The sequence below is a fragment of the Parambassis ranga genome, chromosome 17, assembly GCF_900634625.1.
Source record: "Parambassis ranga chromosome 17, fParRan2.1, whole genome shotgun sequence".
NCBI classification, from domain to species: Eukaryota; Metazoa; Chordata; class Actinopteri; family Ambassidae; genus Parambassis; species Parambassis ranga.
The window spans coordinates 21,282,466-21,306,854 of NC_041037.1; the positions used below are offsets into that span (position 1 = coordinate 21,282,466).

Here is a 24,389-nt window from a genome sequence, read left to right on the forward strand (position 1 = left end):
GGCAGCTCGCTGCAAAAAGTACAACTCAACAAATCACAGTCTGTGTGCGCTGCAAAAAATATTGCACACAATCAGCACTGCACTGCAGGCAGACGGCCTGAAACTGATACAACATCTTTAATTAGATACACTATTTAAAACATCATCTGGATATTCAGGTTTTTATTTTATGAGTTTTAGATGTTTTCTGTATTTGATTGTGCTTGTTGTACATTTGTTATGTAACATTTTAAAAACAAACACTGAACAAAGTGATCAGGAAGGCTGGCTCTGTCATTGGCTGCAGACAGGAGACTGGGTCGAATAAAGTGTTTTTATTCTATTTTGAAAATGATGACTAACTCTTTTGAACAGTTTCCCAAAAAAAGAACAAACTATTTAACAAAAACGTTTTTAATTTTAATCACAACAAGTAATACCGATGAACTTATTTTTACAGTGCATGTGGTATTTTACAGTGTATATAATGTTTTACAGTGTATTCAATGTTTTTACAGTTTAAGTGATGTTTTACAGTGTATATGATGTTTTACAGTGCATGTGATGTTTTACAGTTTGAGTGATGTTTTACAGTGTATATGTTTTAGAGTGTATATGATGTTTTACAGTTTGCGTGTTGTTTTCAAGTGTATTCAATGTTTTTACAGTTTGAGTGATGTTTTACAGTGTATATGATTTACAGTGCATGTGGTATTTTACAGTGTATATGATGTTTTACAGTGCATGTGATGTTTTACAGTTTGAGTGATGTTTTACAGTGTATATGTTTTAGAGTGTATATGATGTTTTACAGTTTGCGTGTTGTTTTCAAGTGTATTCAATGTTTTTACAGTTTGAGTGATGTTTTACAGTGTATATGATTTACAGTGCATGTGGTATTTTACAGTGTATATGATGTTTTACAGTGCATGTGGTGTTTCACAGTTTGAGTGATGTTTTACAGTGTATATGTTTTACAGTGCATGTGATGTTTTACAGTGCATGTGATGTTTCACAGTTTGAGTGATGTTTTACAGTGTATATGTTTTACCGTGCATGTGATGTTTTACAGTGCATGTGATGTTTTACAGTTTGTGATGTTTTACAGTGCATGTGATGTTTTACAGTTTGCCTGTTGTTTTCAAGTGTATGTGATTTTTGTACAGTGCAGCTTAGCGGCCGCGGTGACATTCGAGCTGTGAGGAACATCAGTGGATAAAAGGACTGAATGAGAGTCTTTAATGGGGAGTGGTGGGCACTGTGGGCGCTTTGGCATTCACGCACACACACAGCAGTAAGCGGCAGAGGGGGAAGCGGGCGGCTGAGGTCCTGGGAACAGACCCAACCTCCAGGGACGCACTGACTTTTACAAAGTTATTATAACAAGAAAGAAATAACACGTCACCAGTGAATGTGTGTGTCTGTGTTCACACTGAGAAAACTGGAGGTCAATAAAGGTCCCACAATAACACAACACAGCAACTTAATTTAACATGATCCAACGTGATCACAAAAACACAACACACAGACACAGTGACTGAACCACAACAAAAAAACACACAAAAAGACACAAGTAAACCACAGACAGACACAAAACATCCACAAAGTGACACCAGTGGCCACCAAGAAACACACAGGAGACACACAATGACACAAAGCCACTCAGAACGACGCCTCTTCCTGTGCAGTGTGACACACTGAGGTGAATAACAGACACACACAGAGCTCCGTTCAGTACTTTATTATTAATAACTGGTGCAATTGAAAAGACAAAAAATAAAAAATCAAGTAAGAATACATTTGCATATTATATCATCAAAACTAAATATAAAGTGTCTCATACAGAATACAAATGGTGTTGTTTTATTTTTTGAATGAGTAAATGATGCACAGCTCTGAAGGCCACTCGTGTCAAGTTGTCCAAACTCTTCAAAAGAACAACAGAACAGTTTCTGACCCAGAAAGCTGCCGTCAGAGCGCGCGCACAAAGCTGCGGCCCCCGCCCGGGCACCCCGTGAGGCTGTCCCCGCTCTGCTGTCCCCGCTCTGCTGTCCCCGCCCTGCGGCCCCCGCCTTGCTGCCCCCGCCCGGGCACCCCGTGAGGCTGTCCCCACTCTGCGGCCCCCACCCTGCTGTCCCCGCCCTGCGGGCCCTGCGGCCCCCGCCCGGTCTCCCCGCCTCGCTGTGCCCGCCTTGGTCTCCCCTCAGTCTCCCTGCCTCGGTCTCCCCGCCTGGCTGTCCCTGCCTCGGTCTCCCCGCCTGGCTGTCCCTGCCTCGGTCTCCCTGCCTGGCTGTCCCGGCCTCGGTCTCCCTGCCTGGCTGTCCCCGCCTCGCTCTCCCCGCCCCGGGCTCCAGCTCTGGCCTTCATCACACGCTCTGCTTTCAGCTGTTTGGCACATTTTTCCTTTAAACATGTTAAGACGCCGTCAGACTTTGAAGTGAGAGAGACTTACGTGAAACCTTTAATTCCTTTCACCTAAACTTTATTCTAAAATGGCAGCGAGAGCAGGTCAGGCCAGGGCACGCATTAAGGGGAACCGGACACCGCACTACAAAATGGCGTCTTGTTCAGTGGAGACTCATGGGGAGATTTATGCGGCCGTTTGAGCAGCAACACTTCTACTGAAACCACGGTGTGTGTGAGTTAAAGTGACGTCCATGCTCTCTCACAAAAATGACAACAATCAACGTGCTAACGGCTACTAGCTCAGCAGCTCGTTGTGCTTCCTCCTCTTTAACGAGTGATGGACAGGTGTGTTCATCCAATCAGCTGTCAGGTGAGAAACGAAACACCTGAGGGGTCAAGTCAGGCGAGTCTCAACTCGACCGGGAGATTTTTACATTCGCACGGTTACAAACAGCAGGCCTCTAAAACAAACATGGACGCTTTAAAAGAATCCAAACAGCACATTCAGCTGAACACCCTGTCCAGGTGTGTGCGGTGGCTGCACAATGGACTTTGTGTAAATGTTGTGCTTTGTCATCGAGCAGACAGGAAACCAGGAAATAAATAAAGGGGAAAGCAGCCTCACACACACACACACACACACATCACCGGCAGCTTTGTGCTGCGTTCTGACAGCTGTAGCGAGAAAAAGCATGACCCGAGTGAAAGAACCAAGGTGTACTGTAAAAGGCCAAGGCACAAATAATCTGTAGCGTTTAAATCAGGGGTTGTGTCGTCTGCTGTCGGTCGGTGCATCGCTCAGTTACAGTGAGAACAACCAGAAGAATCGCAGCAAGCACTGACGCCGTCGCTCCGCCACACGGAGGCCAGAAAGTGCTCCTCATTCAGAATGGACACACACACACACACACATCTGAACTCTGACGTGCTCACACACGAGGGGTTAAAGTTTCTTTTTTGTTCTTGTCCCACCAACTGTAACAAAGTCAAACACAAACACACCTTCAGCCTCTGAGAAGCAGAGAGATGTGGCTCAAACTGCAAACAGCAGCAGTCCGGCCACACACACATCACAGGCGTAATATGATTACAGTGATGTTCAGAAATGACTGTGTGCAGTGAAGGACACAAAAAACACAAACAAACTCATCTTTCAGCATGTAAACAAACCACGTGAGAAGGTGGATGTACGTACACTGCAGGAGGACACCTGATAACAACACACACATGTGGACAGAAGTGCTGCTGTGTGACGCTCCTGTCCCACAGGGGGCGCTCTGCACACAGTCCGCACTGAATGGAGCCAAAAAATGACCAAAGGACATCAGTCTGTTCACATTCAGCTCTGATACATGATCAATACTGGACCTGACTGACCTCCGATGACATCACTGTTTCAGCTCCGGTTTGATTCAGGACCGCGTGCGGAGCGCCCCCTACAGGAGCTGCCACAATCAGTGACACAAACAGGAAGTGGGACGGTTCCCCGTGGATGGACAGTGTTTAAACACTTCAGTGACCTCATCAGCTGATCATATAATCCACCATTGTATTGATCCACATGAAAGAAATCCAGTCAGAGTGTGATTCATAAAACCAGCTCTGACGTCTTCACTGTAAAACAGCACAGCGTCATGTTAAACACGAGGACGGCTCGATGACCTGGGATTATTCTTCCACTGTTAAAAGTTACGCTAGCACTGCCACTGTAAAAAAAAAAACTGGGGTAATCATCAATTTAAAAAAAAAAAACATATATATTTTTTACAGCGGCGTCTAATTTTAAAAATCTCACATTTTATTTTAATAAATTAAAAAAGAACAATATTTAACAAAATAAAACAATATTAAAAAGCAAAGAACAATCATCTGGAAATATTTCAGCTATTGTTGCTAGCATCACTTTTTGCAGTGTATCTCAGAATTTTGGAAGACGATTCATTTTTTCGGCTCCACAGATTATAAAAGTTTGTTTTAACAGTGATTTGCCATTTACCTCTAAATATACCGATGCTGTGATATTGTTATTGTCAGTGATACTTTCTCACACATGTCAGGAACATTTTACACTCTGAGATGGAAGAAAGGTTTCTGTGAACGATGAGCGGGGGACAGAAACACAATCAGAGACATGTACACAACCGACACACGTCTGTGCAGCTGCTGAGTTCAGAGAAAACACCAGAACGCTACAAAACTGTGCTCCACAAACAGAGAGAGGACGTCTGAGCACAGAGGGAGACACTCATACATCCTGTGTGTGTGTGTGTGAGTGTGAGTGAAACACTAAATGATGCTTCTTTGTTTCAGAGGCACGATGAACGAGCGCCTGCAGGGATATATGTTCATACTACTGTTATCTTATGTAATCTAACGTCTTTAAATAGATATTAAGTCTCACAGACTGAGGCTGCCCCACACCAGGTCCAGGCTCCAGGTCCAGGCTCCAGGTCCAGGCAGGACGGGCCGGGAGGGCGGAGCACAGGGAGCCCGCTGTGGGCGCCGCTCTGCTGTGATCTCTGAAGGTGCTTCAGCATGCTGTAACTGTGCAGTAATAATAATCATCCTAATGATCCGTGGTGTGTGGATACAGGTGGTTTTCAGCTGTTACATTCAGCATCAGTGACAGTATAAAGAGTCCAGGCCTAAACGTGACCAGGTTAAAGAACACCTGTGCTGTTACATCAGAAACAATCACCGATCAATATGTGTCTGTGGTCACAAACTGCAGTTCCTCCAGAGTCCACTAGAGGCTCCCACAGTGATGGAAGAGCTCCATGTCCGAACTTTACAGCCTGTGTTTTTCTTTGATATTTTTAGCTGTTTTTATAGAACTCATATTAAGAATGGAATATTTGCATAATTTAGGTTTGAGCTTTGAGTGACAGGCGGATGCTTCCTGCATCCTCCTCAGCTCCACACATGCTCCGCCTCTTTGCATGGAGTTTAGGTGGACTCATGGTGGCCATCAGGACCTCCAACAGGACCTCCACAGGCTCCTCAGACCTTCAGCAGGGTTTGTAATCAAGATACATTTTCTGTCTTTGTGTGGATGAACCTCAGCTGGTTCTCTGTCTGCACTGCATCTGAACGGTGCTGTACTTCCTCATCCGGTTTATCAGCCGGTCTACACGGCTCAGTCGATGTGGTCTGGGAGCAGCTGGAGGGTCCTGCAGGAGGTCTGGGCTCTCTGCTGGGTCTGTGTGCTTAGCAGCCAACAGATTTCTGGAACCAAAACATGTTGAATTTTCTGAGTTTCTGATGAAAGTTTCATTTTCTCTGAGTGCTGAGAACACAGACGCTATGAGATGATTAATAAGGAAACACTGGTGATCGTAGCCCTGTAGCAGCAGATTATCTGGGACAATTAGCATCGGTCGTGTACACACTGTCACTGTGAGCAGTAGTTTCATGAGTAAATCCATGTTTCCTGATAAATGTACTGTCTTTATTTACTGCTTTCACATCACACGCGGCTCCAATCTGCCTTTGTAGAACTTGATGTTAGCATTGTCAGCTAACACACTGAAAGACGGTTTATATCCCTGAACTCATGTGCCAACAAAGCAGCATTTAGAGATTTAGTGTTTCAGGTTCTGTTTTTGTGTGTTTGTGAGACCTTGTTCACACTGGGGAAATCAATCCGGCTAGAGCAGGATTCGGGCCGTATCTGGATATATCGGGATTGATTTCAGTCCACCTCTCGGAGGTGGATCTAGCCGAATTGGCTTACATCTGGCTCAGGTCTGAACGCAAGCGAAGCGAATCCCGCTAGTGACGTCATACTTCCAGTTCACAGGGACAGTGTCCGGGTCGCGTACAAAAGCCGTATGTAAACAACCGCCGAACTACGACAGCTTTGCCCCGAGTTTATTTTCCACAAGGCTACAAAGGAATAAACTGCTTTTTAAACCGAAAAAACTGAAGGAACGAGCGACACAGGACAAAAAAAACACATGACGCATGTGCACACGTGGTCCTACTGCGGCCTGATCAGACTCTGTATATTACGAGGCGCCACCTAGTGGTTTGGAGGACAACAAAGAAGCCGGGTTTTGCTGGATTGAGCGTGGACACGTGTGTGATAGCCAGATTTGAAAATAGGTCTGAACATATCCAGCTTAAAGGCGATCTGGATTCAATCCCACTCTAGCTGGATTAACTTTCTCCAGTGTGAACGGGGCCTAAGTGTGTATGCTCAAAGTGACGACACACAAAACAAAGCACAGCAGTGTGAAAACTACGTCTGATCCTACAAGACAAACAGCGGTGAAACACGTCTGCCAGCAGAGTTCTGTTACCACCAAGTCCCTCATTCTCAACTCACACACTCACACAGTCACAGACAGGAGACTTTTGGTTCCAGTGCCGCTCTCTAACCGTCGCCCCTAAAATGTTGCATCATCATGCAAACCATGCAAAAGAACAATGAAAATGTATTCATATAAAAAATAAGTGTTAGAAAATGGCATAGCAGGTATATGTTTCCATTCAACTCTTTTCCTGATATCCTGAACTTTGCAGTGTCTACACTAAAAGTCGCATGCGTCACATGCAGTGCGTTGGCTTTGCAGCAGTAAAGCTTTGGGTGTATATAGTGTGTATATTCATGTTGTTTCAGAGTGCGCTGTACAGAGTTCTACTTTACAAACAGTCCCTTTTTTTCTGGGCAGTCTCAGTGCCATGGCTCTGTGTTTGGACCACATGAGATCTGCAGCGGCCTCTTGTAGTGACCCCTTGGTGACCTGGCAGCATCGAGGTGGATCAGACCACCTTTCCTCCCAAAGGTTCGGTCCAGAGGTGTGGCTGTGACCCAGCGCCGTGGGTTTAGAGGCATGAGTTGGAATTAAGGTCAGAGTCGGGGATTTCGGTGAGTGTGCTTCCCCCTCAGGGCGGCGTGTTCCAGACAGCGTCGCCGAACCCCTCCCCGGTGGAGGAGAGAGGCAGGGGCCCCCCGCTGGGTGTGAAAGGGTCTGTGTCTGTGTCTGTCTCCCCCTCCGCCAGGTAGCTCGGTCTGGGTCTCGTCCAGCTGGCGTCCCCGGTCACCACCGCAGCCCCCATTGACACGTCCCCCCCTTCCTCGCCCTCCCGCTCCCCAGAGATGCTGAACCCGCTGGGCGAGCGCTCCAGCTCCTCGTGGTTCACCGACAGCATAGAGAGTGGTGAGTCGCCCCCCCGCCCCCCTGTGGTCCTGCGCGGCCCCACCGACAAATCCTGCAGGGAGCTGATGGGCAGCACCGTGGGTCGCTCCGTGTAGGTGGGGATGGCTCCTGGCGGTGGGTGTGGCGGTGGAGGGCGATGATCTCCAGCAAGCCCCGCCCCCTCTCTGCCTCCTCGGCCGTAGAACGGACTCACCTTGCCGACAGGCATCTGGTACGACATGTGCGGGAAGGTCTCCGAGTAGTTTAAGAAAACCCGCCGGATCTCGCCGTTAGCCGTGGGATCGCAGGTCTCCAGGGTCATGTGGGCGCCACCGGCAGAGTCCACCTGCAGGTGCTCAGTGTGCTGGATGTGCATGTCCACCAGGAAGTCCAGCTTCTTCTCCATGTCCTCCACCTGAGACACACAAACAGGTTCATCATCGGTCTGATGTGCTCTGTTAGCAGATGTTGTTTCAGTGCACGTGTGGTGTCCTTACCTGTCTCTCCACCCGCACAAATCTACCCATCATGCTTTGGTCTTCAGCATCGGGCATGGAGGTGGCTTTGGCTAGGTAGGACTCATGCCTGGAACAGAGGGACACACGTGTTAGCAGCAGACTTTAGCAGTCAGCCCTGCACTGATGTGTGTGTGTGAGCAGTACTTGGGTGACTGGTTGGGCGGGTAGGTAAAGGGCGTTTTCTGGGTTTTCTTGTGTTTCGGGGTGAGGGGGGGTCCAGGGGCCAGAATCATGTCGATCCTAAAAGAAGTAGAGAAACAGACGGAGCGTGAGGAAGAGGAGGGGGGGAGGTATCTGTGTGTGTGGCGTGGCGGCTCACCTTGTCTGGAGGTATTTGATTCTACACAGCATGTCCAGGTGTCCAGCAGAGTACTGCTCAATCACATCTTTGACATCGTAAGGCCTCAGAGTCTCCTTAAACCGCTTCTTGTTCAGGAGGAACTGCATGATCCTGTCAGACACACAGGTCAAAGCCATCAGTCTGCATCACTGCAGGAGAGTGTCAGAGGGACAAATCACCACTCCAGGAGTCCAGACTGTCTGCACTATCTGACACTTCTGTACTGGTTCTTAGATCCTTGGTGCTACCTGGTCTGTCTTACCTGGGTTTACCCTCTACACGTGACCAGGAAGTCTTTACCATTCTTTCCTGATAGGAGGGTGAATGCTAGCATGTGTGGAGGACTGAATACTCAAACAAGACTGAGACTGAAGCTCACAAAGGTGGCTCCACCTAAGTCACTTCCTGCATGTCTGGGGGTTGTGATGAGATTGTATGAGCCCAGAGATGCTGAAGGTTATGCAGAGATTGTGGAACATATAATGTTCTGTTGTGTTTGTTGGTTTCTGACTTTCCGATGATCTGTTGTCGGTTTCTGCAGTTTTAACATGGACTTCTCTGAGGATTGATTCATTTTTGACCCTTGTGTGGTCACTTGATGAAATGCAGGAAAATCACCTCTTTATCCCAACCTCAACACTCAACCCCAGAGTTTAAGAGTCTGTGGTTAGACCAGCCTCTGACCCTCTCCCTGCTCCTCAGAAACCACTCAGAGATCCAGCCTGACATCTGAAAAGCCTCCTCGACCTTGAACCCCCGCCACCCACCGAGCTCCTCCCTTCGTCCCCGCGGGGCTCCTGCTCTCAGCTGTGCGAGCTTCCACAGTTTGGCAGAAAGTCTTGAGTCCTGAAACTAAAACCCTGCAGGTCACAGCATCCCATTCACGGAGCCATTCAACCCCGATATAATGGAGTGGAAGGAAGCAGCGCTTTCACAGGGTTAATCACTCATCTCACAGGCCTTCATGCTAGATTGGATTCCTGCATTATGTCAGCTGTGTGGCCTATAGATCCACCGGTGCCCTGTCAGAGTGTGTGAGTTCAGCAGAGTGAACCGGACAGGACCTGTCAGCTGGTCTGTGGCTCCTATTCTGACGGAAACATTTTAAAAGTTCTGCTTTCAGAACAAGTCACATGAGAATGTGGCTTCTATGAGATTCAGGCTGCTGATGGTTCTCTCCTGACCTGACAGCCCTGATGACCAGTTTGAGCGTGGGGATCATCTCCTCCATGAGGATGTCTGGGGGGAACCCCCGCTCCTCTAAGGCTGGGTCAGCCAGAGCTCCAGCATCTGAAAAGAGAAACACATTATGAGTCATTAATCGTATCATTTCAGCTCAGGACCCACACGCCAGCCTTGCCCTTCACCGGCGCCGTACCTTCAGAGCTCTGGCGGAGTGTGTAGGCCTTCATGCGGAAGGCGGTGCGGAAGCGTTCCCGGTTGCTGAAGCCGGCAGGTTTGGGCTCCTTGGACGGACTCTCCTCGATGGAATCGGCGTTCCCTGTGAGCCTCTTGGCCGCCCCCATGGATGGTCTGGCATTGGGAAGGCGAACTCGCTCCAGCAAACTCAGTTTCTGGCTGAGGTGTGAATAAAAGACACAACATGTACTGATGGCCACCATGATCCAGCAGTCCTACAGACTCCAAACTTCCTTTAGGAACAGCCACTCCTTTTCAGACAGCTGATCCTCAAGGACTGAACCCAGGACCAAACTATAGAGACCTAAAGATGCTTATTCCTGTTTTGGACATTTTAACATGGATTGACTCAGATTTAGAGGCAGCCTCTAGTGGACTCTTTTTGCACTCTTAGCCCGCTTGTACTGCTTGGTGCTGCCATTGTGACCTCTAGTGTATTATAGGCTGTAATAAATCCCAATAAATGGCCTCAACAGAGCGGATCAACAGATCCACCTTGAACAGAAGGGACTGTAGATTCAAAGCTGAACTGGAGTTGTTGACTGTTTCAATTTCACATCCAGGATCTAAAGACCCAGGAACCACAGCCATGCTCCACCTGTGGAGTTCTGTGTTTCCTGAATGTAAACCAGGAGTTTCTCTGAGTCTCTTGCTGCCTCAGTGTAACATCGCTGCTCTCCGGGCAGAAGGAAGCCTCAAAGAGCTGCGAGGAGATCGGCCCGCTTTATTGTCCAACAGCTGACAATATTTGGCAGCACAAAGACGAGAGCTCCATGGGTAAAATAAGACTCCTGTGTGCCTTGGAAGAGGGAGAGAGGCGGGGTAACCGGAGCCGACAACAGGCTGAACAAGGCCTCTGAAACGTGGAGCGTTCTCAGCGACTTTGCTCCCACAGCAGACACACAATATGAGCCTCTATGTGGGCTCGCAGCAGAATGGGGATGGCAGTTACGGCGCTGAGAGGCTGCAGAATGGGAAGCTTTAAAGGAAGAGAGAAGCTCTTTCTGGCTGCTCCTCGGCCAGATAAAGAGCAGAAAATGAGATGCGATTATCTCTGTAAACGAGGCAGCACAACAGGAAAAAATAATGCTGCTTATCTCCCACAGCTCGGCCTTCCCAACACACACACACACAGACACACACACACACAAGCACACACACACACAGTGACCACTTCCACTTTCATCAGCCTGCTCAGATAAAACTTCACAGTTCACCTGCAGCCATTACAGACACCGCCGAGGCAGGAGGACGCCATTAACACGCACACCTATCCCAATGTATGGAGCAGTAAATGTGGATTAATCCGCAGCTGAAAATAGTCCCCATCAAAAGCACCATATCCTCCTGATAAACTGCAAGAACCAGCTGCTTTAGAGAACGTCTGAACGCCGACACTTTGCTCTTTTTACAGAAGATCAGGGCCACAAAATGCCCCCCCCCCCCAACTTAACGAAAAAAGCAGATAAAAAGTTTGTTCACACAGAATCCTGACATCTGCAAGCAACTCGCTTCAAGGGACGTGTTTCCATGTGCCTGCTGTCCATTGGACTGTTCATGATATTATTTTGCAAGCTAAGCTGTAACTTGATAAAGTAATCTGATAAAGATGCTGTTAGCAAACAAGCTAAGCTCAGCTAGCTGAAACATGCCCACACTCTGGCTTATTCTATAAATATTTACATCAGCATTAATGAACCAATAAATTGATGAATGGACTATAAGCATTTCATAATTTCACATGGATTTTGGGCCTAAAGCTCTAAAGTAATGACAACAAAACAAGAGTACACACACATGCACGCACACACACACAAAACTGTATAACATAAAACTGATTCTCTGATAACATTTTCTGTCAGCATTGTATTAAATAGACCACACAGGAAACACACACACACACACACACACACTGAGTGCCTTATCGGCCTCTTGTTGGACATGGCCGCTCTGTTGTAGTTCCTGGCTGTCGTCCACCTCTCTGCTCACAGCAACAAGATAATGTCAGACTGCTAATTTCCCAGCCGCTGATCCTTCCAGGCCTTTCAGACTCTGCTCTCTCTTTGTTTCCTTCTGTTGTCGCTCTTTTTTTTCTTTAGTCCTCTGAGTTAAAACATGTTAAATATGGATTTAATAGTCATCTCTCAGAGAGTTTAGAATCAGATTATTATGATTGCTGTAATCTGACCCTGCACCCTGAGCTCCTCCCGCTCCATCAGCCCGAGCATCAGGACCCCTGTTGTTGTTTCTGAGTAGCTTTTAGCAGCAGTAACTTAATCTGGCGTGTTGAACATGGCGGCTCAGAGGAGGCCAGGAGGCGTCGAAGCAGAACGCCGCGCTGTAATCAGCCTGTACCGCCGTCTTCGGCTGACCTGAACTGACGCAAGTTCAGCTGAAACCTGACATATATGACGGCACCGGGGCCATAAACAAACAAACAAACAAACAAACAAACAAGAGGCTCAGAGGTGAAAATAATAAAAATTACTTTTCTAAGAAAAAGGTAAAAAAAGAAAAGGTAAAACATCTGGAATATTCATGACAATAGTCATAAATTTATGAGAAATAATACAAATTCCTCTGATATTACGGCAGCCATCTTATAGTTTAGTTAATCTGATGACATCTTGCAGCAGCTCATAAGGACGAGATGAAACAATCGAACACCCTCAGAAAGGATCGTAGTGGAGCTCAGTGACGGAGGAAACACCACCACGCCCGCAGGCCTAATTGCTCCATCTACATGTAACATGACTAATGGACTGACTAATAGGTTTCTATAAATACTGGGTCCCTCCCTTAGATGTGGTCAGTGAGGCCGATGAGGACGCTCCTCATATTCACCGCAGACATTAGCTGCACATTTATTCCACTCTGCATTAACTCGGGAGGCCATTTACAGCAGGACGTCCGGAGGAACGTTCATTACCGGCTGCAGCCAGCAGGGCTCATTAAAAACCCGATCACGCGGTGACTTACCTCGCCATCACCTCCAGCGTGTTGTTCCTGTGGGCGGGGACAGAGACGGACACACAGGTCACACACGTACAGGACAGAAAGGTGAAGACTAGCAGAGGAAGACGCTGTGCACACACCTGAAGCAGGGAAGAGAGATGACCGTCTCATAAAACCTCCACGTGGCTATGAGGTCTTCCCTGATTGGATTGGTGGAGTAATACCGCCAGGCAGACTGGAAGACAGGAAGACCAAATGAGCCCACATCTGGATACAGATACAAGCCCATGAGGAGCAGCTGAGGACGTCAGCAGAGCCTCACCTGGATGAGGCCGGCGGCCGGATGCCTGCGCTTCTCAAAGTGCTTCTGTCTGTGCTGCTCCTGGACCTTCAGAGCCAGACCGGAGCCCAGAATACCCTGCAGACACACACCAGGGCCATCAGCTGAGACCTGAGTCCTGCTAACACCACACACCCCTGCTGATGTGGAACCACTGCTGTGTGGAACCACTGCTGTGTGGAACCACTGCTGTGTGTGGTGCATGAACAGCGCCACAAGACATTTATCACAGCGAATGTACAAGCCTACTGTCAGAATGAACCCTTTCTGCATTATTTCTACAAATTTAATGTTTGAAAATAATCATTCTTTAAATTTATTTATTATATATATTTAAATGTTTATTGTTTTATGTTTAATTAGAAATGATTCCCCCATTAATTTGTGCTATTTGTTTCATGAAAATGTGCATCCTTCCTTCAATTTTGCATTTTTTCTTAATGTCTGCAAATTCAGATTCTGTCCTTTTTTAAACATAAATACATGATTTTTTCCTGAATGTCCTCCAATCAGCAAACGTCTGTTGTCTCTTCAGACTTTATGATGCAGTGACGAACACACTGTGTGTGAAGTGAACTCACCGCAGGCAGAGCGAAGAACGACACTCCGATCAGGGCGAAGGTTCCGGCTAACAGTCTCCCAGCCCACGTCTTGGGAGTCTTGTCCCCGTAGCCGATGGTGGTGAGCGTGATCTGCAGCACAGAGAAAGAACTTGCTCAGAGGATGCAGGCCTTGACTTTCAGCGGGGATGTCTCTGCATCGATCCACTGAAGGTCAGAGAATCACCTACAACAAGCAGCCGCTGGCAGCCAGGCGTCCACCTGAAGGACGCAGGCGCCGCTCGCCGCCATGCGACTTGAACTTTTGACCTTCAGGTTGAAGGACAGTCACTTTAATGAGGCCGAGCGTCAGCGCCGCTCTGACCTGTGCGTCTCATTAAAGCCTGAGGCTCTGCTGTACTCTGCACTTGAAGGCAGCACAGAAATCTGAGGATTAATTTTTTTGGCGGAGACCCCAGGTTTGGTTCAGATGATGATTCGGCTGAGCCCAATCTGTGCAGCAGGATGGAGCCAAATCCACAGATACCAGACTCAGAGGAAGGTTTCCAGCCTGCTCTCGGACGTACGTACCAGCCCCCACCACAGCGCGTCGGCGTACGTGTCGAAGTCCTGCGCTTTGGGCTGCGCCGTGGGGTTGTCGTGGTCGGACACATTCATGGAGACATCGTCCTTCTCCACCAGGTAGACCAGGAAAGAGGCCAGGATCAGGGACAGGAAGCCGATGTACCAGGCCGTGATCAGCTCCTGCAGAGACAGAGAGACATGTCAGCGATGTCCACTTCCTGTCCTTTCAGATAAACAGCCTGCTCTGCTGTGAGCTCATGTCACTCCTGATGCTTTCATCGTAACAGCTCATCTAACACATCGTCTGCTTTCACTGGCCACACTGAGGCTCAGGTCACCTGACAGTGGTTGCTTTCAGTCCTCACACTTTTCAGCTGGAGTATTTTACATGTCAGCTACATGTCAGTGCACACTCACTGCTTCTTCCACTGCTTACGCTTCAACTGCTTTTTTATTTTATTGCATCATGAAGTCTTTCCACTGGTTTATCTTTCCATGCTCAGCTCCTTTCAGTGTATTTTTTGAGGGGACCTCCTCCTCTTCTTCACTCTGATGTATTTCACAGTGATGAAGGTCGGGTCGGGTCGGTCCCTACCTTACTGTGTGCGTAGATGGCGGAGCCCAGCAGCTTCCAGGTCCCGCCCCTCCGGTCCATGCGCAGCATCCGCAGGATCTGCAGGAAGCGCAGGCTGCGCAGGGACGTGGCCAACACGTTCCCCTGGTTCCGCACCGCCACCACCGGCACCGAGGCGATCAGCACGAAGATGTCTGAGGCAGAAAAGACAGAACAACTCAGAGAAAAGCTTCCATCAAATGTAATGAGTCTGACCCGGCGCGCTGATGAAGCCGTCTTTGTGGGGCGATGAAGACGTTTGAAGAGCCGGGCAATTATTTCCTGACAAGAGCAGCGCACAGACACAGATGAAAGGCTGCTAACGAGATCTGGGGGTAAAACCATCAAGAGCAGAACGGAGGATCGTACGTGGTCCACACGTCTGAAACTCACTCAGAGGCCGTCAGCCATGAGGCTGCATCTACATTTACACAACCCTGCACTACAAACTCACACTCACTGTAGTATCAACACATAAACACACACATGTGGTCTGTTTGTATTAAGATGATGCTGTTCTGCAGAGTGGCTGACGCCCAGCTGCTGCAGCATCATGAGACAGACACACATGTGTCAGTAAGTGTGGGCTGAAGACCGAGAGGCCACACTGCCATCATCAGGCTGAAGAGGGAACTACATCTCTGTGTATTTCTGATGAAACCACAGACCTGCTTCAGGCCTGGATGTCTGGTCTCCTTTTTAGGGTTTTCAGTCCTTACCCAAGATGCACAGAGGTTTGCGGGCGAACTTCAGCCTCCCCCTCCATCCTTTGTAACGGCAGCAGCAACCTGCCGCCCAGATCCTCAGTGCAAACTCTGCTCCGAAGATGAAGATGGCGAAGGTTTCCTGCATGGGAATAAAGTCACTTTTCACATTTCAGTCATTCACTTCTTAATTTTCATTTTTTTATGCTTCACTGAAAACCCATAAAAAATCTAAAGCTTTTAGATTTATTACTCCTTCATGATCACATTATTCTGATTTATCTTGATTTTTATCGAGTTAAACTGATTTAAAAAAAATACCAAAAATATGTTTAAAGAGATGCAGAGAACATCAGAGAGTTTCCTCCAACACATGAAACCTACAAACTTACTCGGACTGGTTTAAACATGTTATAGAAAGAAAGGATGTGGTGGCGTCTTCTCACCAGAACAACCAGCCAGTGTGCAGACACCTTCTCGTGCTCCTTGAACGTGGTCAGAATGGCCAGAATCAAACAGCCCAGAACGATTAAAAACCTGCAGACACACAAAGAACAGCAGCAGCAGCAGTGAGGACAACATTCAGGATGCAGTGTCACACCGCCACCAGCAGAGGGGGCTGTTTCCCACTTTACACAGCAGCAGAAGGAAGATGCAGAAAATCATTTAAAAACGCAGACAGAGTGATTATTATTGTAAGAGCTTGTGCTGATGTTAGAGAGAAGGACAGACACACAAACAATCAGTGTGCGTTTTGTTGTTTTTCATTCATCTCTTTCTAATATTATTTATTTTTAATGAAAGGGTTTTCATATTCACCAATTACTGATCATTGATTTAAATTAGTTTGGATATGCTCTTGTGGTCATATCTGTGCGTGTGTTTTTGACTTGTGTAACCTCATGAAAACACGTTTAATGATGTTAAAGTGTGTGTCTCTTCGTACGTGACATCACATATCATTTACCCATAATCCTCTGTGCTACTTTCTGGGGGTGTTTTGAGGCCACTGCTGTCCTGCAGTGAAAAATGGCGGATTGTGCCTGAAATGGATTATTTTACAAACACAAAAATAAATCACGCTTTAATTTCTGTCATATTTGGGTCAAAGTGAAGCTCCTGCAACCATCCATCAGGGCTACTTTAAATTAAACATCAGTTATTGAGGCGATAGTGAATCAGAGGATGGAATTAAACAGCAGTGAAGCCCATTTATCAGACGAGCCTGGGCGGGCCGCTCTGTGCCGCTCTGTGCCGGTTTGACACCACGTTCCACTCAAATGCTCCTCCATCTTTGTTTCTGTCCCTAGACGACTTCCTGTCTTGTTACTCTCAGCCAAACATTCTTCCACCCTGACGTTTACATTCAGGGTGTTGCCATGATGGATGAAAGCAACCAGCCGCAGAGCTGCTGCCAATTAACATCCACCCGGCGCTGCACGTCCAATCTTCTCCACCAGCGGCTTCAGTTCGGCTGACACGGCTCACAGGTTCCCACGCTGGTCCTCATACATAACCAGGAACATTTCACATCAGATCCTGTGTGTCCACATGGACGCTGCCACAGAATCACAGGAAGTCTGGAGCAGCCACACCTCCGCCCTGTGAAGCCCCACCGAGCCCCACCACGCAGGCCAGGGAGGCATCACTAAAAGGATGTTTGATGATGTATTGATTGGAGGACCGCACGGACGAGCAGCTCCTGGAAGCAAGGCAACAACAGGAGTGCAGCGTCTCACAAAGACACATTAAAATACACTGACCCGCCTCCATCTTTGTTTTTCTTCTGGAGTCATGTGACCTCCAGTGAGATCTTGGTGAGTGAAGTATGTCTGAAACAGAAGAAGCTCTGTGAGACATCACAGCTGAGCGGCCGCCCCTCACGCTGCTGTTTGTGTGCTAAACCTGGTCCAGACCTCACACAGCCGTGGACTGGCTGCTCTCTGGCCTGCTTTTGGGAACCCTTCCCTCCTGAATCATTCATGTGTTGTTGTGTTGCCATTAGGCAGCGTTGACATCTCTGAAGTTTCTGAAGTGCTGCAACCATAACAGCATGAATATTTCACAGCCAAACAGCCGGCAGACTTTTACATAATTTACCTGAAGGAAGCGATCCGGCCGGCGCCGCTCTGATTGGCGCCTCGTTGCTTCTTTTGTTGTGCGTTTCATCGGACTTCCTGCCTGTTAAATCAGATCGCAGTGTTTCTCCTCAAAGTTATCCAGAGGACAGAGATAATCCTGCAGCGGGTCGATGTTAACTCGATATGATCCAAAAGATACCGATCTGCAGCGCGGCCCGCTCCCGACGCTTCGCTCAATACGACACAGAACACAGCCGCACAACACAGCCGCACAACACAACACAACATGGCCGCACAACACAGCCGCACAACACACCGGCAGCTCAAATCCAGACTCACATCTTCAGTTTAAGCAGCCATAAACAGATAAATATGGATCAATCAATTTCAATCAGTCAAACACAAACCAGACAAAAACCTGCAGCAGCACCCAGATCCACAAAAACCAGGGCCAGTCTGGATCTGACAGAGACCAGCCACTGAAGACCAGTCAGTAAAATCCATCAGCCAAAGACCGGTCGGTAAAAACCCTGACTAGAACAGACCAACCAATGAGCTGAAACAGACGGACTCTGAATGAATCAGGTCATCTGACCCAGGACTTCCTGTTTTCATATGATGGTCCTGTTGCCGAGCAACCTGCAGTGGACATGAACCAGGTTTCGACCTTGAGAGTTCAGTTTGTGGACTTAGTTGTGGAACGTCTGCTGCTGTCCCTGTGACGGCCGGAAGGAGGAAGAGTCCTGAGGCGACCTCCACCTTCATCACTCCTCCAGTGTGACGCTGTGTTACCTGCCTGCTGGACACATTAATGAAGCGTGGACTTCAATCTGTGGTGAAGTGAGTGGCTATCAAAGGTAGAGAGACAGGACGGAGACAGGACGGAGGACATGTCCCTGGTGTTATCGACATGTCCCTGGTGTTATCAACATGTACGCAGGTACTGTTAATGATGTGTCCAGGTATTAAAGGTCATGTGGCTGTAATGACGAGCTCAGCCCACCTGCACGGCCTCCCTCACCTCTAATCCTCTCTGTAGCCCAGGCCCTGGCGGAGGCCCTGCCTCCCGGTGCTCGCGCCCCCCCTGAGGATTCCTAACAACCAATTTGTCGGTGAAATCCAATAAGCAGAGTGCAGACGATGCATTTCTGACAGGTAATCTGCGGGGCGATATGCACACAGTGAGGAAGGACAGCAGCGGGAACCACTGCAGCCACAAGGACGAGATGAGAGGCGGAGACGCTCAGCGTGACGTCTGCAGCTTCAAGGCCGCACAGACTCAGTCCAACCTCAGCACATCCAGGTTCACTGAAACCTCGCCGACCTGGGAAAAGGTGTGTCTACTGTGCAGCACAAACAAAGGAACTTCCTGCCACAACACATTCGAAAGCGGAGAAAGGAGTTTCCTGCTAAGACACTATCACAACACAATCCAACGGATCCAATCAGTGCTGAGCCTTTCACATTGATTGATTCTTCGACTTCCTGTCCTGCTCATTCACAAACTTCCTCCTCCGTGCCGCTCTGTGCCCCTGGCCTCCACCTTTATTGATGGACAGATGGATGATTTGTGTATTTATTTCAGCTGGCGCTCCGGCTGCACCCTGTCAGGATCCTGCACTCCTTTTCCCTGAGCTCGCTCTCTCAGAAGACTCTCCGGTGACCCCGGCGCCACCTCACAGCGCTGACAGCAGGTCAGATTTGCAGGCATTTGCAGAGATCCCGACAGGAAGAAGGCCGTGTTGGGAGTGATGGATTTCACCTCCTCCTCCTCTGTGCTCCCCCGCTGTGGGACGGCTCAGCAGTGGTAGGGGAGAAAAGGATATTCAGGCAGTGATTTGGGATTTGCTGATCCTGCAGAACACGGTGCATTACCAGGAATATCCTGACCCCTGGATGTGGTGGCTGCTGCGTGCGTGCAGGGAGATCCCATGTGCAGAATCAGCAACATGACGGCTGACAGCTTCATTGATGTATAAACACGTGCTGCTGCAGAGAATTCAAACCTACACAGATGACCTGCTGCACGTCTCATCTCTGCATATATTGATATGTAATGATAGTAAATACCTATAGCAGCATGAACAGTTAGCATTTTACATTAATGCTGAAAGCGGCCTGACATCTTTGCCGCTGTCTCACCGGTCACTCCTCTGTCACGTCGTCTTCACAGGACCTGGATCAGACGGCTGCTGCTGCTGCTGCTGCTGCGGTGAGGATCTCTTTTGTAAAACTGGATTAAGTGACGGCCCCTGTTTGCTCTGTGTGTTTACTCAGCGGCTCGGTGATGTTTGAACAGTCCAAATGAGGTAATTAGTCAAACTAATCTGACTAATTACACATAATTATGGAGCATTTTGATAATTGGGCGCAGCAGCATCCACCACCTGGATCAGGCAGGTAAGCTTCTCTTCCCGGGTACGGGCCAATCAGATTGAGCCCTGCAGTGGCACCATGAGGTCATCTGTGGCCCCGCGGCCTCATGGGACACGATGGGACACACTTAGCGGCTGGACAAGATCAATGAAGCTCTGTTTGAATCTCTCCTTCTGTGAGCAGAGATGTGGACGAGGACGTCATTCAGCAGCTCTCACACTCTCCAGGCTGGTTTAGTTTGTGTAACATGAGTTTATCACTCAGCCTCCAGTGGACACTGTAGGAACTGCGGTTTGTGAGGCCAGTTAGCGCCCCCAAGAGGACGTAAGATAATACTTTAAAGATCCTTGCAGTTCTAGAGTCTCTAAGTATGATGGCGATAACAATGGAGGTCTCAGTGTTTCACAGCTGTGACTCAGGACGTTAGTCTACAAACACAGAAACCAAACCACAGGGATCCCTCCATGCCGAGCAGCGTGAGGCGAGGCGCTCAGGGTCACTGTGGGTCGCAGCACGTTATTCTGCAGCTGATACAAAAAGACAGCCGGAGAAATGGAAACAGCACACAGATCAATCAGCACGCCGCCTCTCTCTGCCGCTGATCGAAGCGCTCCAGAGTTTCATTTCTAAAACTCACACATCAACATCAGCAACGGTTTTGACTCATTGATCGGAGCTTTCAGAGGACGCAGCGGCGCAGAGGGATGCAGATCTGTCCACTGCTTGAAACGCTCCCCGGACCTCCTCTATGTGGAGATAAGCAGCAAATCTCAAATCTCAAATCCTGGTAAGTGCTAATTAGCTTAGATTTCCTGCCTTTCCGTATAATTAGGCTCATTCTTGAAGGAAATGAGGTTCAGTGACGCCTCCCTGCCCCTTCAGTGATGGACGGAAGACAAACATGGCTGCCACAAAACAAAAATGTTTCTGGACGACCCGAGAGAGAGACATCGAAAAGCAAAGAAGTAAAATCAGACTCAGTGGAGTAAAAGTACTCAGACACCTCCACCTCTGTTTGATTCTTAAAGGGCATCGCTCACCCATCAATCAATATCTGTGCTGACACTCATTCATCAATCACGTCATACTCCAGGCCTGTTCTGAAGTTATTAACAGAAAAATGATGAAAAATCACACCATTAACCGTCTAAACCAGAGGATGAGCAGCCATTTGTGTTTGTTTACTACCGGCATGAAAGCAGACTTATTGACCCAATTCCAGAGCCATGAATTATCGCCGAGCGAGCGTCACTACGACCAGCTGTCTCTGAGAGGAAGAGGAGGAAATGAGAATAAATGTGGTGTCGATCCATCCTGACACGTGAACCATAACAGAACATAGGGAGGGCGGCCATTTTGGCAGATGACCTGTGACAGCAGCTATGTGTCTACTTCCTGTTTTTATTTTATTACAGGTACAAACAAATCATCTCAATGTTTAGACACCGCGGCAGTCACATGTCACATGACACCAAACAACACCTGAAGGTGCAACATCACATGACTGTACGTGTTTTATGTAATCAATAAAAGTTTGCTTGTAGTCAAGCATCTTGTGGTTAGCATGTTAGCATGCTAGCTTTATCATACAGGTTATCATTCTTCTTCTCTGTTTGGGCTGAAGGCAGACCGGAGACTACATATGGCGTCTGCAGCCTGTGAGGTGGTGTTAACACCACTACAGTCATAACTGAGACCGTCAAATGTTTACATGAGATGCAGAACATGCGCTCCACCGGTCCACAGCTGTGTGATCCAGAGGGCCTGCAGTGGGCCAGGACCTGCTCACTGAGTGTATGTGATCGGAGCCGGAGCTGGTCTCAGAGGGCTTCGCCTGCCAAAGGCTGTAATTTGTCACCTGAGTGCCCTTGAGGCCGGGGAAGCCATTTCTGGCTTGGCAGGAGGAGGTGTAAGCAATCAGTGTCAGCCGGAGAGCGGCGCTGCTCGTTAGCACGAATACGCTCCGACAGGCTAACGCTGCCGTCTGACTGTCTCTGTGTCTGTCTGCGGCGAGCGGAGCGTCTTTGTTCAGAGGAAAGCTTTAACAGACTGCAGAGAAACGACACCCCCACACAACCTGTGTATAAATAAAACACCAGCATTCTGGAAAAACATGACTCCTGTGATTTTTATGGTTTTAAACTGCTTGAATATAAAAGAAGATGCCTCAGCATCATGGACCTGGTCTGTGGAGTGCAGCCTCTGCTCCACCAGGGAGCAGCAGGAAGTAGAAGCTGAGCTGATGTAAACACAGCAGCTGCCACGGCGAGCCTCACCGCACAGAGCTGCACGTCTGTCGGCACTGAACCAGCCGGGCCAGCTGGACGGAGGCGTCCAGAACTCTGTCTCTGAGCCACGTCTCTGTGAGGACAAAGACGCAGCGGGCTCTGAACTCCCACCGCCGAGTCCGGATAGGAGACATTTATTCAGGGAGGAGACGTCAGAGCGCAGGACGGAGCGGCCGGCCGAGCACGGAGCCTCCTCTTCCTCACACAGAGCCTCCTCTTCCTCACACAGAGACATCAGGCAGGTGGAGGACTAGAAGCCTGGTCCCTGATCCAGCAGAGAGCACAGAGCTGATCCAGCAGACCCTCACACAGGCTGCTGCTGGAGGCTTCTGGACCAGAGACACCAACACCTCAGAGTCTACCTCTCTGGATGGACTGAGCTCGTATCAACAAGTACTTGAACAGGTAATAAAGTTACAGCCTGAGTGGAGACGATGCAGCCTGACAGACTCCATCACAGCTAACAGGTCTGTACAGCTGAGCGACCTTCAGAACACCCCTTCTCTCGGCTCGTCGTCTCCGTGTGGAACTCTGAGCAGATAAACCCGGAGCGCTCAGTCTGCAGGTGGGTTCGTCTTTCCTCTCCTGGTGTCCCAGTTTAGAAAGCAGGATACTGATCCAAGTTTATTTTAGTACAGAGGAGCATGACAGCACACAGATGGTCCACAGGGAAGCCTGGATACTGCGACCACCCTTTATTCACAGGCTGTCACACCCAGCAGAGCCCAGCCTGCGTCTCAAACAGTCAACTGATAGGTTGAATTAATCAATACTGTAAACTCCCCTCAGATGTTTGGAACATCAAAGCTAATGTGTGCTGGACTCTGACAGTTGTTAATGATGACAGCAGCTCCAGAATCATTTTTACAATCAATCAGTGGATCAGCTGATCGATCAGAACGGCAGCCCTTCGTCTGCAGACTTTTTTTGCAGAGTAGTGAAACACAGCACATTCATGAGGCGCTGCATCATTGCCCCCCCCCCTCCCCGCCGAGCATCAGATGACATGCATTATGCGTCTCCATGGTAACAGCTGCTCACTGCACTCTCGCCGGAGGATCCCTCCGTCTCCACATCACCATGGCGACACCTGCCCGCTTCCCTCCCGTCGGCCCTGTCGGGGATCACCAGTCATGCCTCACATCTGTGTGTTTCCATGGCGATGGCGGCGACGTGAGAGAGCGGGGTGAGCGGGTTCGAGTTTGAAGCGGTGCGATGTGATTGGTCGGTTTCAGGCTGTGAGAGCGTTCCGGCTCTCCTTCCAGGTTCAGGTCAGTGCTTCACAGTATCCGCTCACTTCCTTTCAGTGCATGGGTTTCTGCCACTGCTGCTTCAGTGTATCTGACTGTAGAAGTATTGTTAGTGCTTCTAGTTTAACCAAGTCTTTTCCTCCAGCTCCCACTCTTTGCCTTCGTGGTTCTGAGCTGTGAAGTTTGTGCCGCTGCGTTTAGCTTCGTTAGCAGCTGACAGGTTGGAATGTAAGAACCTTCGGCCCCGGCAGACACGACTCATATCAGCCTCTGTGAAACAAGCCGTCTGGGTCTCAGTCTGCCGAGTTATTGAACTGAACTCTGGGAAAAGGAAGCGAGATGTGCTGAGTCTGTCCCCTCGGCGCTGATTTCAGCTGTCAGGAGGAGGAGGAGGAGGAGGAGGAGGAGGAGGTCTGGATCTTTGGTTTTTAATTTACATTCAGCTCCTCTGCTGTGGCACAGCCAGCTGCACACTCTGATACATTTTTCTTTATGCTCGTCTCCTACAGGCCCCACGAGGATCTGTTCTCTTGCTTCGATGGAGAGCTCTCTGCCGGGAAGCCTCGGGGTCACATGGGGACAGGACCCATTCCTCAGCGGTGACGCAGGAAAGCGCCACAAAAGCTGTTCTGGTTTTTAAGAGCGCAGATTTATCCCCACACAAAGGGCTCTTTTTATACTCAGCCTGCGAGCGATGGCTTTAAAGCCGCGCACGCTGCATCCTGAAGGTGCACCCAGCAGGAGGCCGCCTGTCTGGGCCTCGCGGCCGTGCTGGGATCTGACGAACATCCCGGGTGTGAGCGGTCGCACACAGACCCACACGGTCATCTGGTACGCCCTGGTGTGTCCTGCTCT

At 48.9% G+C, this 24,389-nt stretch overlaps 1 protein-coding gene across 1 annotated transcript in view; it reads right to left on the bottom strand.

Moving 5' to 3' along the window:
• Positions 1-6,557: 6,557 nt before the first annotated feature.
• Positions 6,558-24,389, bottom strand: part of kcnq3 (potassium voltage-gated channel, KQT-like subfamily, member 3) — a 47,107-nt gene continuing 29,275 nt past the window's right edge. The window contains exons 2-15 of the mRNA XM_028427370.1: positions 15,986-16,076; positions 15,555-15,681; positions 14,818-14,990; positions 14,229-14,402; positions 13,680-13,790; positions 13,081-13,176; positions 12,899-12,993; positions 12,783-12,809; positions 9,763-9,962; positions 9,569-9,674; positions 8,364-8,495; positions 8,189-8,284; positions 8,024-8,111; positions 6,558-7,941 (exon numbers count right to left, since the gene is read on the bottom strand). Coding sequence (XP_028283171.1) covers positions 7,273-7,941; positions 8,024-8,111; positions 8,189-8,284; positions 8,364-8,495; positions 9,569-9,674; positions 9,763-9,962; positions 12,783-12,809; positions 12,899-12,993; positions 13,081-13,176; positions 13,680-13,790; positions 14,229-14,402; positions 14,818-14,990; positions 15,555-15,681; positions 15,986-16,076 — 2,185 coding nt within the window. The 3' untranslated portion in view covers positions 6,558-7,272. The remainder of the gene's footprint in view (positions 7,942-8,023; positions 8,112-8,188; positions 8,285-8,363; positions 8,496-9,568; positions 9,675-9,762; positions 9,963-12,782; positions 12,810-12,898; positions 12,994-13,080; positions 13,177-13,679; positions 13,791-14,228; positions 14,403-14,817; positions 14,991-15,554; positions 15,682-15,985; positions 16,077-24,389) is intronic.